Source organism: Ostrea edulis, chromosome 6, assembly GCF_947568905.1.
Source record: "Ostrea edulis chromosome 6, xbOstEdul1.1, whole genome shotgun sequence".
NCBI lineage: Eukaryota > Metazoa > Mollusca > Bivalvia > Ostreida > Ostreidae > Ostrea > Ostrea edulis.
In genome coordinates, this window is record NC_079169.1 from 18,751,043 (window position 1) to 18,772,241 (window position 21,199).

The following is a 21,199-nucleotide window of genomic DNA, read 5'->3' on the forward strand; positions in this document are numbered from 1 at the left end:
TGACCTTGACCTCAGAAATCAGTACAGTACTGTAGTGATCTTGAATTCCACTCTTTATGTGATGTCTACGATATATTTTTTTATGTATGCACGCGTAGGCAAGTTACAGTTGTATCTCGTGCAACCTCGAGGGGATAATGAAAAAACCGCATTTGTGTTTGTTATTGTGTTGTTTTTTTCATTTTCATTTTTTTTTAATTAGGCTGCTATTCCGTTCTGTGGAACTTACAACTTATATCTGGGTGTATGAACACTGGAACGTGATCGACCTCCACTGGGACAGCGCCTGGACCTGGATATTAGGCTTCGTAGGCGTTGACTTAGGCTACTACTGGGTTCATCGATGCGGCCATGGTAAGTAATGTTATTCTAAGAATTGAAAATAAACTTATGCTTGCTCATTTATGTATTCAATAATTAGAGGAAACTAGCATGTGTTAATAAGTTAATGTTTTAATTGTAAATATTTAATTCAATAATTAGAGGATACTAGCCTGTGTTATTAATTAATGCTTTAATTGTAAATATTTAATTCAATGGTTAGAGGATTCTAGCCTGTGTTATTAAGTTAATGCTTTAATTGTAAATATTTAATTCAATAATTAGAGGATTCTAGCCTGTGTTATTAAGTTAATGCTTTAATTGTAAATATTTAATTCAATAATTAGAGGATTCTAGCCTGTGTTATTAAGTTAATGCTTTAATTGTAAATATTTAATTCAATAATTAGAGGATACTAGCCTGTGTTATTAAGGTAATGCTTTAATTGCAAATATTTAATCCGTTGGAGAGCGGGAGGGGGGATCTGTAAGGGTGTATGAAACCCTCATCACCAAGAAACTTTTTAAATGCTTAAGAATTATTTTTTGTTCAAACGAATGTACATATAGTAAACATTGTTAGATTATTAAAAGATGTTTATTATAAGATTGCTCGCAGTATTGGGAATTTTAATGAATTCGTGAGAAGATTGCATGTATATTATAAGATTGCTCCAGCATTGGGACTTTTAATGAATTCGTGGGAAGACTGCATGTTTATCATAAGATTGCTCGCAACATGGGGAATTTTAATGAATTCTCGGGGAGACTGTATGTAGTCATCACATCTACACTGTTTGCTCTTATTTGTTTGATAGTGTACAAGTTTGTTTCTTTTGAAACATGGTAAAACACAGTAGTTTAATTGACACAGAATGTAAACTCCCTATGATTCAGGTCAATACTATTTTTGTTCTATTTATTGATCATTTTGCGTAGAGGTCAACCTGATGTGGGCTGGCCATCAGGTTCACCACAGCTCGGAGGACTACAATCTTGTGACCGCTCTTAGGCAGTCAACAATTCATAGATATGTAGGATGGGTAAGATCGAGTTATCGTTCCTCCCCGCTAGAGTTATCATTCTTGTGTTACCACAGCACTTCATTATCTATCCACATCTGTATACATGTATGATTATTGTGCATAACTACGTCTGATAGCAATTCTGAGGAGAGAAAAAAACCTCTTACAAATGTAATATTAGTAAATGAATAACTTATTATAAGAATGACACATATTTCTTGTGAATGTTACATCTGAAGAGGATAGAAAATTTGCAGAGAGATCATTTCCATGAGAATTGTTGTTCTAGTTTTGTATATGCTTTTAAAAATCTTCAAGACTGTTAAATAACCATTTATTCCTTTAAGGGCACGTACAAGGAAAGAAAATGATAATTCAAATGATACCCCAACAACTACAGCCAAGCACGTACATGTAATTACACTGCTAATCATATACAAGGATATAGAACACAATGGCCACAGCCTTGGACTTGGTGCTCACCGGTACAAACGTGAAGAAAAGTACAAATAAATTGGCCAATTATACAAACGGAACACATTTATATCTAAATTTGATACAGTTAACATGTCTGCTTGTTGAGCAGTGGAATCGATAAGTTTGTAATTGTATAGGAAGAGAACTTTTATAGGCACTTAGAGCCTGGTGCCGTATCCTTTTTGTTAGGAATAAAGTAGTTCTTCGACTAAAATAACAGGGGAAATCGAAACTTTAACCGAGAGATGTATTTACGTACATAAAAGTAATTGAAAAGGTGGAGATAAGGAACAGTGATCAATCTCACAACTCTGACAAATGTATAAGGAATACAAAATAGAGAGTTGGGCAAACACGGACCCCTGGATATACCAGAGGTGGTGTCAGGTGCCTGGGAGGAGTAAGCATCCTATGTCGATTGACCACACCCGTCGGGAGCCCTACATTTATATATCTTGATCAAATAAACGGAGTAATCCGTTGTCAATATCAGTATGCCAAGAATGGCCTATCAATCGGTATTGATTGATTGTTTGCTGTTTTCCGCCACACTCAACAAATTTTCAGTTATACAATTTCTCACTTACCGGGGAAACTTTCTCACTTACCAGCGCGAGCGGGATTCGAACCCGCGCCGACCAGAGGTGAGAGGCCGTATGATTTTAAGCGCGATACTCTAACCACTCGGCCAAGGAGGCCCCTAATCGGTAATGAAGTGTAAAACAACGAATGTCGGTATTCAAGAAAAAATACGAAACTACGGAGTATCCCTTTATGTTAGAGCTTTCTCTTTTGTGATGTCTGTTTGTCGCTAGCACCAGGTACCTCTCTAGATGGAGTTATGATGTCTGTCTGTTTGTCGCTAGCACCAGGTACCTCTCTAGATGGAGTTATGATGTCTGTCTGTTTGTCGCTAGCACCAGGTACCTCTCTAGATGGAGTCACGTGTACATGTTTTCATACAACAGTATACCTGCAAGTGGCACGCGTCAATTCGTCTTCAGTGATACATTCATTTTGACTAATTCCATGCAGTATAGTTAATCTGATTTTATAAACATCTTTTATTGTGTATGTTTTGAAAGAGAAAAAGTTATGCAACAGGCAGATTTTATATAAGCCTTTTCTCGTGTAGTAGATGTGCATTGGGTATCAATAACAGATTTGATTTTAAATTCTTTTTTAAACTTTCATGTACATGTAAAACATATTAATTTTATTTTTCGATGCACAAATATGTCAGATTCAATCTTAAGTTTAAACAACACTTGTTTCTTAATTTTATTTTATTTCCTTTTAGTTTTTGATATTTTAAAAAGCAACTAAATTATGAATTGAAACTTAAGGTACACATGTGATAAAAATAAATTTGTTCCTTTCTTGTGCAGGTTTTACTGTAGTATATGATACTATAAGTCTATAACACAGAATTGGACATTCTATACAATTATATCCCTGTGTAAGGGTATTGATCCATTGACTAAAGAGTGAATAGGAAAACAAAAAGAAGTCCCGGAGTTGCATCAGTTTATCTGTTGAATTGTTTGTTGCATAAGAAATATTTATATGGCTGAAATGATTATAATATTATCAAATGCATTGTACCCCGTGATATAACAAAGATAATGTATGGAAAACAATTTTATTCAAACTCCAATATCTGATAAGTTTTCTTTCTTCCAAGATGGAGGGACGTTAAACAATATACAATTAATCAATCTTCCAAGATGTTAGAAATAGCAGTAATTGATATATTTATGCTTATTTATGCTGACTTTGATAATGTTGTTTATGCCTATTCATGCTGCACAATCTCACCGTAGCTCTGTATTTACTGAGTAAGGATCATTAAATCAACACTAGTGTAGTGGTGTAAAATATGATGAAAAATATATAAACCATAAAAAGGGATCAGACACAATGCAAAATTGTATTTCAATATGCTGATCCCCTGAAATTACAGATGTACAATATATATGCACAAAAATACAAAGTACATAAAGTGTAAATCAAAAAGATGACACATCAAAAAATAAATGTCCTGATGTTTGCCTCGTAACCCTTGGCTTGCCCTGAAAGGTGTCTATAAATAGTTGTATGTTTTTTTAAACAGATTCCTGAATATGTCTTTTTCACATGCAACGAGAGTTACCGAACCTTGTTAAGAACCTGAGTGTGCTAATAAGCAACGATACTAGCATATGGAATCTTTCATACGTGGGTTTAAAGTATTTTCTGCCAATTTTCGGGAACATCAGTACATTTTCCATGCTAACTGTATCGTAGGGATATTTTCCTTATTCAGTATTTTACTCCCGACTTACACATTCACTTTGCCGTTTCTCGTCTGGTTTGACTTTGTGACAAGTTAGCTCCCCAGCTTTTGAGGGCACTCGTGCAGGATGCTGTAATATTTGTATCTCCATTCAAATTTTGAACGCGTTTGGAAAGGACTACATATCTATCATAAATGTTTAGTACTATTACTTGTGTGGGTATTTACCTATAGTTATATATTGCTGTAGTGCTTGTTGTTGCTTATGTTTTGTTGACACAAACAGACAAAACTAATTCATGCGAATAAATCCAAAGTAGATTGTAAGTGCGAATTGTCATGTTTAACGCAGAGTAGCTCAAAAACAAGCTCTATGACCCTAATTTGTATGTTTTTAATATCATAGGACGCTTTCAATGTAGAAAGTGAAAATATACTTTTATTTATAAAAAAAAAAATGCACAATGCCGAACTGTTGTTTCCTTCACCTTGCACTTGTCAATGTTCCCTTCAATTACCGTGATTTCAATTGCCTTGTTGCATACATGTATGTATCGGCCGCCAGGAAGTGGGCAATTATATGTTATGGTTCTAGAAAGACGTTCATGATTTACTGCGGGTGTACAATATATACTTATTTGTATATATATAAAATCACGAGTTTGATAATAATTTTATTCTGAATCCGTTAACTCTTACTATTTATTTTCGCACTGGAAGATAACTTTATGGTTTTATATCAAGCCATCAGAGGTTGTTGTATTTACATGTGGTTTCTCTTCTTTAAAGATGAAGCTTAATTCAATGGGATTTTATCAAATGCAATGAAATATTATTATCTTAAATGTGAACAATATCCTTATCCTCTCAGGACTAATGCAGGGAAAAAAAAAATAAGATTCGATATAGAAACATGAAGGTTTCTAAATTGTTTGTTTTACATAGTTGTGATAGTCAAGAGGGTATGTTTACTCGCAGGCTAATCCTACCTCTGATATTTCTGTCCTACTCTTAATTTCGTATAACTCGTGGTGCTTTTTTTTTTTTTAAATTGATCACTGTTCGTTTTTTCAAGCAAGCGTCAATATAACTCTAATGCGATTCTTTCTTACTTGTATAACAAAGTGATGATTTGACGCGTAGATTTTTTTCTGTACTCGTTTGGATACTTATGGTAGGGTATTTGATAGGGAGTTCTTACTCCTACTAGGCACCTGATCCTGGTGTGTCCAGGGGTCCGTGTTTGCCCAACTATATATTTTGTATTGCTTGTAGGAGTTATGAGATTGATCACTGTTCGTTATATTCACCTTGCATAGTAAGGTTTCTTATAGAATTCCTTTGTTTGTTTTTTCACGAGAATGGCCCATTGACAATAAAATGGAGCGATATTCAACTATGAATATTACTCGACTCCTGATCCTGGAAATACGATACCATTTTCAAGTACTAGTAGTTTTTTCATTACCGATGGATACAACTTATTTCCTTTTTGTATACATATGTATGTTTATTTTTCCCCAGTGATATATTTTATATTATGTGATCTCATTTTCTATTCTCTCATTTATATGTCTGTGAATATGTTTTATACAGGACCACGATGTAAACTAGTCATTTGATACTAACTGTGCTGTCCTGTCTAAATAAAGAATGTATTATTTTGTATGTGTGTCTACCTGTGCATTTTCGCTATCCACTGGACATTTGCTCTGTATATTCGTTGTAAATAATGACCCTCTATGCGGCGGGCTCTCAGATCTGGTTCTCCGTCGATTCTTGCTGTTTTCATCTCTAGTCCTAACTGTAGACCGGATTCCGCACGGTGAATCTTCCTTACAAGACAATTGACCCTATTTCTATATTCATTCTGTCTGCATAGCATAATATTTGTACAAGGATTATTTTACACGGCAATTATCTGCCCGTCTTTCTGTTTGTAATTACACAAAATATAGTCTTCCTCAGAACGACTTGAGGTTAATTTGTCAGCGACTTCAAATAGTCCACCTACATGTAGGTGCGTAATTTTATTGAGCATGAGGGCTTCTACCAAACTTGTGAAATTCATGGTACCTCAGTCAGGGGTTTAGGCTCCAGGATGGAGACCTATAAATCATGTACAAAATGTACATGTACATAGTGAAAATACATTTTAAATGTTTATACACAAATTTAGAGCTATGCTTAGCGCTCTGGACCGTATCAGTAGGAGTTCTTTAACGTACCAACGCCTGTCGCGACACAGGTCATATCTGAAAGGCCCGTGATTCTCACTTTTAAATGCCAATCGTTTGACAACGGAGCAATCACTGTATTAAGTTTGACCCGGCCATGGCACGAGCGGGACTCGAACTCACAACCTCCCGGTTACGATGCAAACGCTCTACCACTGAGCCACTGAGTTCTACATTTGTGAAATTCATGGATCAGGTATTCAGACTATAGCGAAAATGCAACTATTCAAATCTATGAAAATATTCTCGCTTCCTGAATATGCGGGTGACAGCCTATACAAGAGTTTTAAATCTCACATCCCTTGAATCAGGTGTTCACATTTGCATCATTTGCACACAACACTTGTGATTTTTAATCGATGTCGTGTGATGCTCTGGTGGCGGTTAATACTCGTAGATTGCTTTATGTTGTGTGATACTCTGGTGACGGTTAATACTCGTAGACTGCTTTATGTTCTGTAATACTCTGGTGACGGTTAATACTCGTAGACTGCTTTATGTTGTGTGATACTCTGGTGACGGTTAATACTAGTCTTTATGTTGTGTGATACTCTGGTGACGGTTAATACTCGTATATTGCTTTATGTTGTGTGATACTCTGGTGACGGTTAATACTCGTAGACTGTTTTATGTTGTGTTATACTCTGGTGACGGTTAATACTCGTAGACTGCTTTATGTTGTGTGATACTCTGGTGACGGTTAATACTCGTAGACTGCTTTATGTTGTGTGATACTCTGGTGACGGTTAATACTCGTCTTTATGTTGTGTGATACTCTGGTGACGGTTAATACTCGTAGACTGCTTTATGTTGTGTGATACTCTGGTGACGGTTAATACTCGTCTTTATGTTGTGTGATACTCTGGTGACGGTTAATACTCGTCTTTATGTTGTGTGATACTCTGGTGACGGTTAATACTCGTAGACTGCTTTATGTTGTGTGATACTCTGGTGACGGTTAATACTCGTAGACTGCTGTATGTTGTGTGATACTCTGGTGACGATTAATACTCATCTTTATGTTGTGTGATACTCTGGTGACGGTTAATACTCGTAGACTGCTGTATGTTGTGTGATACTCTGGTGACGGTTAATACTCGTAGACTGCTTTATGTTGTGTGATACTCTGGTGACGGTTAATACTCGTAGACTGCTGTATGTTGTGTGATACTCTGGTGACGGTTAATACTCGTCTTTATGTTGTGTGATACTCTGGTGACGGTTAATACTCGTAGACTGCTTTATGTTGTGTGATACTCTGGTGACGGTTAATACTCGTAGACTGCTTTATGTTGTGTGATACTCTGGTGACGGTTAATACTCGTAGACTGCTTTATGTTGTGTGATACTCTGGTGACGGTTAATACTCGTAGACTGCCAGGGCCGTAAATTAACCTTCAATTTGGAGGAGGCAGGAAATTAGGCGGGGGTCTGGGGGCCGCCCAGGCCCCCAGACGCTGAGCACATTTTGTGCACACTGAACACGTTTCGTGCAAAATCCTTGATTCTAGGGCCTTCTAAGATGTTACTTGACTAACTCATTCTAAAAGAAAGATTTGGAATGCTTTTTAAGGGAGGTATCATGTTCTTAGTTATTGGAAACAACATAAATTCTAATGAACTTTAAATTTTAATTTTTTTTGGCTCAAAAGTTGGAGGAGGCAGCTGCCTCCTCCGCCTCCATGTAATTTACGGCCCTGACTGCTTTATGTTGTGTGATACTCTGGTGACGGTTAAGACTCATAGACTGCTTTACGCTTGCGCTCTGTTCTCTAGTACTATGTTGACTCAAGAATGTGTTACGGCCACTCTGAGATAGTGTCATGACATGTGCGGCGTGACGTCAGAAGGACGGTTGACTTACTTTCAGAACAGTTTAAGGACGTGTACTACATCGCCGTAATGGCTGATTTCCCGCGAAAAACAGAAATATCTGCAATATTTGTATATTCCGTTGAAATTGGGATGTCTAGCTGTGTAGATCAGTCGGTTAGCGTGTTGAGTTTATTTTTTAAAGATTACTTTCCACTAAAACTGCATTTTTTAATTAACTGAAGTGAATTTGAAAGCTTTCAATTTCAAAATGTTACTGTACTTATCCTCCACTATTAAATTCTCTGGCGTGTTATTCCTCCTTAAATACAGTTCAGAAAATCGTCCTCCGTAATGTTGAGGCCACTGGGGGACACTCAGCATTATTCTCCGCGTGATTTTGTTACCTAGATACACAACATTAAAACACGTGTCTAGTCTGTTATAAAGGATAATCTAAAACTATCAATACTGAATATTTATGCAATACCGATTGGCTCTGTGATCAAATTTTACATTTACTTTTTTCTATTTTATTCAGGTCTAACACTCAGCGCAAACATCCGTGCAAGTCGGTAAATAGCTAGTAGATAGCTAATGTTAGCTGTTGATTATATATGCCCGACTTTTAAAACAAAGATTATTATCATTAGGTCCTTTAGTTAGTTCAGTCCTTAAAACGTGTCCAAATTCTATTCATAGACTGTAAATATTCGCGAATGTACATGGGTTGTTATTGTTGATTTGTATGTTGAAAATTTTGTGCATGACGCAAATTATGGACCACAGTGAAAAGTATATAAGATTAACGCGAGATGTAATATACACATTCTCAGTCAGAAGGCGATATTTGAAATCGAAGTAAGGAGATAAATTCCATTGCAAACATATGTTACAGAAGGGGAAAGTCCCCATCGGGGCGTCGGGGAGACAATTCGAAGTTGTGAAGTATTTTGAAATACTTTGACGTCAACTATAAGCATCCACCAAACTGAAATCTTGTTGTTTTATTCCTGATTGTAAATTATGTTTTGTAACATGTAAATTAAATCTATAATAGGATCTTATTTACTAAAATCAACGATTTTTACAGAGCAAGGAAGCTTGGCTTTTGCTTTTGTCTACAGACATTAATTCGCGGACTGAGAGAAACATTTTTCAAAATGCTGACAAGTTGGTTAAGTGATTAAATTTCATATCTCTGCAAAAGGAAATATTTCGGTTATTGGGTAGAAATCACAGATTGTATCTTGCTTAACGTCTCGTTCGAGAATTTTTCACTCATATGGAGACGTCACCAATACCGGTGAAGGGCTTCAAATTTATGCCTATGCCCGGCGCTTACAGCCATTGAGCAGTGAGGGTTCTTTAATGTGCCACACCCACTGTGACACGGGTCATCCGTTTTTAAGGTCACCTCCGAGGACCCGTGACATTCATACCTGATGCCGAGCGTTTGGCGATGTAACTGTCACTACCTGTTTTAACGACTGTTGCGGCCGGGACTCGAACCCCGGCCTTCCGCATGCGGGGCGAACGCTTTAACCTCTCGGCCACCCCGGCGGTTAGAAATCACAGATGATGTATTATCATTATAATAATTTTCTTTTAAACAATACTAAACAAAACACTCTGTAAAACATAATTTTGATACCTCCCTCTAACCTTTGGCTCGGGTGAACTAAACTAATGATATACCATAATTATGGAAACAGAAAAAATGTTTTTCGAATGTTTTCTTCAGAATTCAGAACTTTATAGAATTAGGCGGTCGACAGGGTGTAACAATGACGACATGTGCCTATATCCATACTTACCTGATACAAAAACCTTTCTCTAGCTTATGTTTAAATGTTGTTTTGTGTCTTTTTGTTTTCGCGATCAAGATTTACCATCTTCATCTGCGGAGCATATTGTTCCCAACTTTACTCTGAAAAGTAATTTGTTAAGTAAACAAAATGGAGACTGCATTTTGGTGAATTTACAGGTTAAGGTTAAATCGCGTGGTTACGTTAGGAGCGTAGTGTTGCACAAATTGATCCCGTTTTCATCCAGTACCAATCAGATTAGGAGTTACAGGGGCTGTGAATATGCAATATATCAATACTATGACACCATTAATGTCCCTATCCTCCGTGGCGTAGTGGTTAGAGCATCGCGCTCGAAATCACACGGCCTCTCACCTCTGCTCAGCGCGGATTCGAATCCCGCTCACGCCAGTAAATGAGAAATTTTTCCAGTTTACTTGCGGAAGGTGGGTGGTCTCTTCCCAGGTACCATCGTCGGAAACCCATGGTCGGTCGCTCTACGTTTACCTACCGTGGGACACAAGGCCAGTATTTTCGCTGGAAGGTGTGTCTCGGCTTCTATATGCGATTGGTCGCTTTACCATTCGTCACTGCGATATTCAACCAATGAAAAAAGTCCCTTATTTTCAGTCCTCGGTAGCATATAAAACATGCTTTCCAAGCCAAGATTATGACTACGTTCAAGTTGGACAAGTTACAAAACTTTCAGCGAGATGCTTTATCTGCAGTATTGAAGCGGATGGTGTATTTGTGTCTATAAAGATAGGGGGAGGAAAAAGCCTGTGTTACCAAGCGTTTGCTATCGTACTGCGTACGAGTCTATGTTCGTAACAGTCTTGGTACATGTATTTCATTGGTTTCTATAGGTATGTTAAACTTACTTCCGTATTAAGTACTGCTGTAATTTGTTCCAGTTGTGTTGTCGGCACAATTTAAACAAGTAATTGTGACCTTCTTTACATACCTCTCTCGTGTAAACACAATTGATGTCTCACTTACGCTTATTACAAAATGACATGTGAACGGGATTGTAAGACCACATCTTAATTCAAATTTGCATCTAATTTTTAAATTGTATCATGCATGACTGATTTTATTCACGTGCCATGAAGCAGTGATGATAATAAACATACCAGAGGCGGATCCAGGATTTCCGAAGGGGTGGGGGGGGGGGGGGCACATGTGAAAGTGAAGTATTAGTTAATATAATCAGCCATTTTGGGTGCCAATTCTGGAGTTTTCCTCTATATACCTTTGATAGTCGCACAACAAAACACACACACTTCCATGGGCGCCGCCATTACAGCCGACACTTTGAGTACCAGGAATATTTACGGTGATTCCCATTAGTCCTCGATAGGTCACGTACTTTGATGAGTTATGCGAAAATATCGGCGTTGTGTCCCATGGGAGGTAAACATAGAGCGACCGACTGTGGGTTTCCGACGATGCCTAGGTACATTGTATCTGGGTTGTCTCTTCCACCAATATAAACGGCGCCGCCATATAACTGAAAAATTGTTGAGTGTGGCGGAAAACATCAATCAATCAATCTTCTTGACAGCTGGCTGTATATTATTTAACGTCCCGCTTGTGCATTTTTACTCATATGGGTACATCACCATTGCCAATGAATGGTTGCAAAATTTAGGCTTATCATCGACTCTTACGGCTATTGAGCAGAGAGGGATCTTTAATGGTCCACACTTGCTGTGACACGGGACCTCGGTTCTTGCATTCTTATCTTAAAACACGCAAGGGGTACTTAAGATCTATTCTAACCCGGATCCCCATGGAAATCTTCTTGATGGAGTCCTAATTATATATACTGTATAGCAGGTTAATATCGCGGTCGGGAAAAATTGCGATTTTTTTTTCCATTTAGCAACAAATCGCGGGCGGTCGGTTTAATTTGCGGAAAACAAATCTTAATATCCTGAACCCGATTTCGTATCAATATGAAAGATTAATTCACTGGATGTTAATTTCGCGGAAATTTTGTCCGCGAATTAATTTCCTGTTATACAGATATGCAACTGTGGATGAGTGAACGATTCTTTCGAGTACTGACGAATAATGATAATTATTATGCTTCATCTGTAAGAATCCACGGAAGAACTATGATTAGTAATCATTGAAATGTTGAGGACACATATTGTATTCCACGGAATAAAATAATATTCTCTGCAGAACCCATCCAGCATTTTGTGTCTGATTCTTAATTATTGAGCACAATATTTCACCCCAGAGACGCATGTAGTTCATAAGCATGAAATTATTTCAAATGTACGGTAAGACCAAGTATGAGCTTAATTTCTAACGCAAATTAAGATGATAAAAAAAATACAGAACCTATATTTTGTTTAGAAATCATTAATTTAATCAACTCTTATTTGATGGAAACATATTTAGCACAGATACTTATATGACTCACGTTCTCTACATCACGTCAAACGGCGACGTCAAATAAACCGCGAATGTCGATTTCACACTAAATAAAAACAGCGAATGTCGATTTCACACTAAATAAAAACCGCGAATGTCGATTTCACACTAATTAAAAACCGCGAATATCGATTTCACGCCAAATGAAACTGCGAATGTCGATTTCACGCTAAACAAATACCGCGAATGTCGATTTCACACTAAAGGAATGTAGAGTTTGAAATTTTCAGCGGTCTTTTATGCGGAAGGACATTTTTACTGTATAAAACGCATTTAATCATCTCATTTGCATAGAAAAGCCTCGTAGGTTTAATTCACATGACGTCACAATTGTTAAGAGCATTTACAAAATTATCAGTGTCCAAAATTCTATTGCAGATGGGAACATTTTCAATAAGTGTTGATTCAGGGTGTATAAGATTTTAAATCATCCAGTTCGAGTGTTGACGCGAGGGAGTGAATAAAGCTTTATATACCTCTCTCAACCATGCTCTGAATGTATTACATGTTCATTTCATCATCACATTTCATCTTTCACAAGTTTGCCCAGCACTTCTCCTAGCTTGTAGTACATTTTTTCCATTCCTTGTTATATAGAAGTGAACATCATATGGGCCGCTCACCAAACCCATCACAGTTCTGAAGATTACAACTTCACCACTGCGCTTCGCCAATCCTGCATCCTTCGCTATATATCATGGGTAAGGTTTCTGTTTTATATAGCCTATTCCATGAATGTACCTATATAATACGTGTATGATAGTTATCTCAATGTGACGTGGCACTTTAGTCTTGTCTTGTGTGCTGCATTTGTAGTTTACAAACGGTTTATATTGTATTTGTATGTCCAGGGGGGTAACAGGTCGTCCCGGCCCCAAAACTAATCCGTCCCCTAGTCGTTCCGTCCTCAAGTCGTTCCGTCCCTAGTTGATCCGGCCCCAGTCAATCCGGCACCAAGGTTTATAAAGCTTTTACTGTCTTCTTATTTACAGTTAATGCTATAATTTTCATCCAAACATCAATATAATTATATTGTTTGTAGTGATTATAACCATGATTTAGATTAAAGATTTGTTTGTAACATGTACATGTGCGTGACGTGTACGTTATCTGTTTGGAACACAACGGATGCAGACACTTAAGAGTTCTAGAATTTGTATTTCTTTATATCTTTTTTTTTCAATTTGTAAGTGATAATTGTTATATGTTAAAGCAATACAAGATGTAATTAACTGGCGGTACTTTTAACTATCACAGTAGTCTGCACCAATATTAACACCTATCGGCATGACTAATATAATCCTCATACCTACACATCTCATTTGTTTTAAAATACAATGTATTACACATCATGTAAATTTTGAGTATTAAAAGTATGAGGAAATAATAAATAGCAAACGTGCCACTCAAATGAAATTTTGATAATGAATTAATTGTCAATAAAATTGTCTATGTTATTCTATTTGATCTTTTATTTTGAATTAAGTTGACTTGTATTGCTTTAACTGAAATTTGATGAATTGATACATTTTTTATTTATCATATTAAACAATGTTTCATCATTTATAAAACATAAATATACTTCCCACCCCATTACATAAATTATAAACAGAAAATATCTATAAAACGTATATGGGGACGGGCTGACTATGGTAATTGTGGCCGGAATGACTTGGGGCCGGATCGACAAGGGCCGGGTCGACTAGGGCCGGATTGACCGACATTCGTCCAAGGGTCCGTGTTTACCCAACTCTTTATTTTATATTGCTTATAGGAGCTGTGTGATTGATCACTGTTCGTTGTCTTCACATTTCATTGTTGTTATACTCAAAAGAATAACGAAGAAGTTCTTAAAAACTTACAATTTATTCTGTCATTGTATGTAATGGTGCACGTGCAAATAATGCATGCATTGAATATAAATTCAACCGAACATTCTGTAATTATTGCATACCAGTACATGTCCCGTCTCAAGACAAGTTGCCAGCGTACTGTTCTGCCTGAATAATCATACATCAACAGTTGATGCATTGATAATTAGTAAAACTGAAAGTTTGAATTGATAAGTATATGCATATGCAAGAAAACTTATCCAAGAAACCAGATAGATGCATGCAATTGCATCAAGAGAGATCAAGATGTCGCTTGCCAGATTCTTATTGTAGAAAACCGCACGTCTTCGTCTCAAGATCACTAGGGTACTGTGTAACATTAAATTTATATAAAAAGCTCCATGTAATATAATTCAAGTTTCTTTGCACGATGACCGCTGGTGCCACAATGAGGTGATGATTGGACTGGAGAAAACACAACTTTTCAGATGATCGATGTTGCTCTTGGATCGTTTCTGATTTTCGTTAATTCGATTTTCAATATGTTAAAGAAGTCTAAAAAGATTGCAACGAAAAAGCAGAGGGAATATGGGTTATACAAAATACTGCTGTGTGTTCAGACACTAATTCGTTTATAAATAGCTAGCTTAGATGAATGTTACGATAGTATTTTTCCGCACGAACTTTCGTTGTACATTATTGACCTTTTTGATTTCGTAAACCAGAAACGATAATCAATAGAAGGTTATTTGGTTAATAAGCGATTAGGGTTGCTCCTCTTTAAGTAAAATTGTCGATATTTTATATATTCTCAATATACATATTGATTTTTTTTCTTCAAAATATCATTTTCAGATAATATTGTATATAATATGTATCGCAAATGACACTCAACATACATGTATATCTTATGGTTTAAAAATTCATTACCTGTCGTACCCGCGTTCATTATTCACACGATCAATGTGAGTAGCATTGCACGAACTTTTCCGGATGCTATTCAAAACTAATGAAAATGTAAAACAAGGTTTGTTATGATAAAACAGCTCGCCTGGTGATTGCATTTACAGAATCAACAATTGAGATATAGCCAGATAAAACAGGATGTGTTTGTGAAACACCGATGCTTTCGTATGGTAGTGGCTAAGTAGCAAAGTCATTCTGGTACCACAAGAAAGGTCTTGTCACAAGGAATACACGTGAAATATTAAAGCCCTAGCATTAAGCATCCAAGTGTTATGACCAAGTTTAAACTCCAAGGTGAACGTCATGAGGTTAAAAGAGTTTGGTGACAAAAGATATTTCTAACACTACACGTTCAAAAGGTATCACCAAGGTTAAAGTTTTTGCGGACAAACAGACAGACAGACGGAGCGATCAAAAGCTATATACCCCGAAACTATGCCGCATTTAAACAATGAAATGCGAAATCAAGCCGTCAGTATGCTGCAACCCAGTGTTAGTCAACGGGCGGGTAGTCAGCAAGACGTCTTCATGTCCATTCCTGTATAATAAGCCGATTGTTGCGACGATATCGTCAGACAGGATGAATAAATGATAGTTCAAGGCCTGGGCGACAGTTTGTGACAACGCCACCTCAACAAGCGTACATTTGTACGCACGGTGTATGTCACTTGCGGGATGGGTGACGGCTGCTGTGACTGCGGTAAGACAATAGATTGGACGTCATGGTACATCCGTTAATCCTAGAAATTATTACACGATGGGATCTGCTGCAGAAGAGCTTACAAAGGGTTACTAAACTTACCCGTATCATCGACGTTACGAAGGGCCTCCTTGACCGAGTGGTTAGAGCATCACGCTCAAAATCACACGGCCTCTCACCTCTGTCGGCGCGGGTTTGAATCCCGCTCGCGTCGGTAAGTGAGAAAGTTTCCCAGTTTACTTTCAGAAGGTCGGTGGTCTCTTCCCAGGTACATTGTATCTGGTTCTTTCTTCCACCAATAAAAACTGGGCGCCACCATATAACTGAAAAATTGTTGAGTGTGGTGGAAAACATCAATCACCGACGTTACGGAGTGCAAACTTCCCGAAAGAGGGTGAATCAACTTAAAACCTGAACACGGTTCTTGTTCTACAACTAATCCAGATTGTTAATAATGCTGACGGCGGATCTCGAGTTTACCGTCGTGTACATTAACGTTTTGTACCCAATTATCCTTCAACAAGACATATTCGGCGGAGTTAGTGTCATTGTTTAGGGATGTTGTTTAACGTCCCGTTTGAGGCATTGTCTGTTGTGCAATTATGACAAAATTGCGCTCACGGTTGGTCATTTTGCTTGGAATCTTATTTGCTAGGCAGTATGTATACGAAATTCTATTTTCTGTGTTACTACCACTAATGCAGCAGCATTTGACAACATAGACAGTTTCTTCTTCAACAAAAATGGAAAACGGAAATATTCATATCTAGTGATCAGTCATCCAAAACATTATTTTGTTGAACGCCACTCTTGATTTCACGCACAAGTACTCTGAAATATGCTGGAGTTCCTCTTTGACAATACCTTCGTGGTCTTTGGTGATCAGATCTTCCGACATTCTGTTGGAATCCCCTTGGGCACGAATTGTGCTCGTTTGTTAGCTGACCTGGTTTTATATTCCTATGAAGCAGAATGTATTCAAAATCTTCTATGTGAGAAAAAGCAATATCTTGCTGTACGCTTCAATTCGACCTTTAGATATACCAGATATATTAACAATAATAATTTTCATTCATATGTCGATTCAATATATCCCGGTGAACTCGAAATAAAAGTCACCACAGACTCAAAGAATATACATATGCTAAGGGAATTCACCTTGTGTCTCTTCAGAATAAAAGGTCAAAAATAGAAATTAAATAACAGCGTTTTACTGTTTAGTGTAGACCAAGTAGTGCTGTTTATCGTTAAATTGTTTTATTTCTCTTAAACATGTGATAAAGGTGATTGTCCTGGGGATATTTGATAAATTGTATCGTTCGTGTCATTGGTTCCTTTAGTGCTATACTGTACTTTGATATATACATGTACATTGTTTACCGGTGTTCTGTTGATATTATTGTATTGAGGCCATATATCGTCAGACAAATTCTTATACATTGCATATTTTAACTATGTTTCTAAATCATAAAAAGATATATAGTAATACCTGACGAAGTGGGCGTTTTTGTAACTTCAGATGTTTTACCTTCCGTTGGCGCTGGTCATGCCTCCATCTGTTTTCTTGGTTCATTCACAGTTCAACTTACTTTACCAGTTTTGGATACACACAGAGGTAACGATTATATATCATACGATGATAAAATATGTTCCACTTTTCCAGGCTAGAGGATCGTTATCCTGATGTTAGAAGAAAATATAACGATCTTTATAGAAATGAAACATGGTCGTGAATGGTGTTTGTGTGTGGAGTCCATTTATAAATTACGACTTGATGGTATTTGATACTTTGCTTGCAAATGATTATTCTTATAGTCTATTTGTAGAGCATTGACGCATCCTTTTTCCTTGTGTGGATAGTGGTATTTTAGAAGAAATGATAAGCGTTTGGCAGCCATGACCTAATCTGTGTAGAAATTCTACATTTGTTTGTTTCTGAGGTCAAATTTGAAATTTCATTCGTTTCTCAAATACCCTTTTCTACCAACGCTGAAATAATGCCCCGATTAAAAATTGAATAGCTATTTTGCTCAAAATAATATTTTCTTATGATTATTATTTTAAAGTACAAAACTCTTTCCCCAGAATTTTTCACTAAGCAGTTATCTTCATTCGAAATGTAGAGCTGCTACCTGTATATAAAAATTAGTAATTGTGATTGGTCATTAGGTTCCTTTCATATGGATGGACAACTTAATTTTGTTTGGGAAGGTGTTCATAAATTTATAATACATGGGCTGAAGAAGACCCAATATATCAGATATGTTTTTAGAAAGTGATGGGGCTTAACATATATTGATTGATTGATTCATTAACATATATTGATTGTATATTGTTTAACGTCCCGTCTCGCTCGGGAATTGTTCACTGATATGGGGACGTCACCATTTCCGGTGAAGGGCTGCGAAATTAAGGACGATGCTCGGCGCTTACGGCCATTGAGCAGGGAGGAATCTTTATCGCCCCACACCTGATGTGACACGGGACCTTGGTTTTTGCGTAAACTAAACTTTCAATGGTCGCTCTCTTAGCGGCGGTTAATTTAAAATATATTGATTTAATCGTTAAGCAAAGATTTTTGTTGTTAAAGACTGTCATTTACGATATCAGTAAGTGATGCTTTATTCATAAAAGCAACAATGTGATTGCATTTCCCATTAATCTGGAGCGACTATTATAATATTTTTAGGATTTTGAAATGGTCGTGTCGTAAATTTGAGATTTACGGGCAATATTAACAACACGACAGAAAAAAACCCAATTATAGTTCATCTACATGTACTAGAGGTCCATGATTTGATAAAAGCACAATTAGTAGATATTATTCCTTCGTTACATTTTTCAATCTGATTTTTAACTTGAATAAGCAAGGGAAATCACTTTCATATTTTCATATTTGATGACACACACAGACGGTCGACACTCTTGGACCCCTGGAATGGATTCTTAATACACCCAGTCACCATAGGGTGCATCATGGTAGAAATCGATACTGTATTGACAAAAACTACGGCGGGACATTGATCATATTTGATCGAATGTTTGGTAAGAATCTAAAGTTGTATGTCGCGGTCGGAATTCAAATCCCGGCCTTCCGCATGCGGGGCGAACGCTCTAACCTCGGCGGTTCTACGGGTATTTAAATGGCAAATACGCAATAAAAGTGTAAATATGGATGAAGGTCAGTTCTACGTCATGAGTGCTGGCACAGAGCTCCGATTAGGGAAACTTCCCGCTTCGGTGCAACACCCTGGTTGTAGACATGTCAATTTATAAACAGCCTTATGCAATGTAGGTTCAATTTTAACAAACTATGGACTTCTGGCAAATTTTGGAGGCCATCTTCTCTATAATCACAAAGATATGATTTATCAAATTAAAATGCAAGCCTTTTCACACTGAATAAAGTACACAATTTTATGTAAAACATGACACCAACACTAAGATAAGGCAACAATGAGTCTGTCTAGTGTCGTAGTTTTATGTTGTTATATTTGTTGGCTTAAATCAACAAAACTACAATCATTGTCCATTTTGCGTGTAAAGTAGATTCATGTTTGTTTTCTTCCGAGGCCAGGGTGGGACTACAAAAGGGGTTCAGGTTTCACATTGGAATGTACATGTAAGATAAACCATGTTGCTAATGTTTGAATGTCTCGAATCTATGACGGCTGTTTCTCTGGTGAGTGCTGTGGCCCATAGGACTTTTGTAGATCAGTTCAAGTTGAAAAATTACCGTTACCTTACATTGAATAGCAATCAACATCTCTAAACATGTTTTTTTTTTCCTTCAAATTAAATATAAAATCAAGAGAATTTACTTCTTTTCACAACTGCCATCATTTTTATAATTATTATATTTAAAATAACTTCAAAATTGTAAATTTGGGAGATCAATATTTTAGAATAAAAGTTAATTCCTATGACACTTACAATGGTACACATTCAGGTTAGGAAATTTATTGCAAACTCGAGTATAAAAAATAAAAAATGGTGCCATTATTTACTATTCCCGAGCCATAAAAGCAAAGCCAATAGCCATTATCATTTAAAGGGCGAATGGAGACAAAGGATTGCTACCTAGAAATGATTAAAAACAGTATGAAAATTCTTGACGCAAACATAATTTTCAGTCGTTAAGATTTCGGCGGGATAAAGTTGCAATGTGATTCCTATCGCTTAATTTTCATGTTTACAACTCATTGATTACGAAATAGATTAACCAAAAAAACTCTCTTTATCAGCACTTTTTTTTTCCGCTTAAACAGAATATATATTTAGTGAAAAATATAGATTATGTCATTTAATCACTGATATGTGAATTTGCATATAGGGAAAAGATATGTGGTTAAGTGCACAACGACCTATATCGTTTCATCTCCAGAAGGCTGCAATAAAGTCCAAACGTTACATTCGATAGCGAGTATCTAAACCATTATCTCTCCATCTAGGAACATTTGCAAAAGAACAGGAAGAAGTCGTATATGGATTGGTCCACCCTCTGACGTCATGGGACCCCATTAATGCTCAGGTAGGGACCCCATTACACCACAAATGGACCAAGCTTGAGTAGGAAATTTTCATCGATGTCATTGATAGAGGAAGGGAGGGCTTACTTAGAATACTGCTCGCAGGAGGAAAATTGAAAGGAATGGGCGCCACCGACAAGAGAATTATCAATCTAGACCTCTAAATGGACTATTGACCTATGGTACACCTGTACATGTATCTGTCTGTTGTTCGTGTTGTATGGGAAGGGAAATTTGTCTCGAAATACGAGAAGCAACTTGAGAAACAATTTCCTAAGGTGAAAAAGGAGCAGATATGATTAATGTTCTAAACATTCTCAAATTACATGTACATACTTTATGTTTATTGTCATGCCAATAGAATAGGTAATTTGAACAATATCCATGTCCTCATATCAATAACCAGAAATCTTAGCAGAAGTGTCTAAGTTCACATGATATACTTTTCACTTAATTGCTTTTTAGCTCATCTGAACTGAAGGCTCGAGTGAGAGCATTTCTGGTAAAAAAAAAAATTGTCCGTTGTCTGTCGTCGCTGTAAACTTTTCAAAATTTTCATCTTCTTCTCCAGAACCACTGCGCCAATTTCAACTAAACCTGGCACAAAGCATTCTTGGTGAAGCACATTCAAGTTTGTAAAACTCATTGCCCAGGAAAGTAGAAATTTACATGAAAGCGTTCTGACATTGTGCAGATTCAAGTTTGTTAAAATCATGGCCCCCGGAGGTACATGTAGGATGGGGCCACAATAAGGGATCAAAATTTGACATGCA

General features: G+C 36.9%; 1 protein-coding gene across 4 annotated transcripts in view; it reads left to right on the plus strand.

Moving 5' to 3' along the window:
* Positions 1 to 21,199, plus strand: part of LOC125645945 (alkylglycerol monooxygenase-like) — a 33,385-nt gene that overhangs the window by 5,124 nt on the left and 7,062 nt on the right. For 3 of the 4 annotated variants that reach the window (XM_056141760.1, XM_048871966.2, XM_048871963.2), the window contains exons 3-7: positions 203 to 354; positions 12,997 to 13,100; positions 17,417 to 17,512; positions 18,810 to 18,942; positions 20,349 to 20,428. In XM_056141760.1, coding sequence (XP_055997735.1) covers positions 203 to 354; positions 12,997 to 13,100; positions 17,417 to 17,512; positions 18,810 to 18,942; positions 20,349 to 20,428 — 565 coding nt within the window. Of the gene's footprint in view, positions 1 to 202; positions 355 to 1,259; positions 1,364 to 12,996; positions 13,101 to 17,416; positions 17,513 to 18,809; positions 18,943 to 20,348; positions 20,429 to 21,199 lie in introns of all 4 variants that reach the window. The other variant, XM_048871965.2, reaches the window with a different exon arrangement.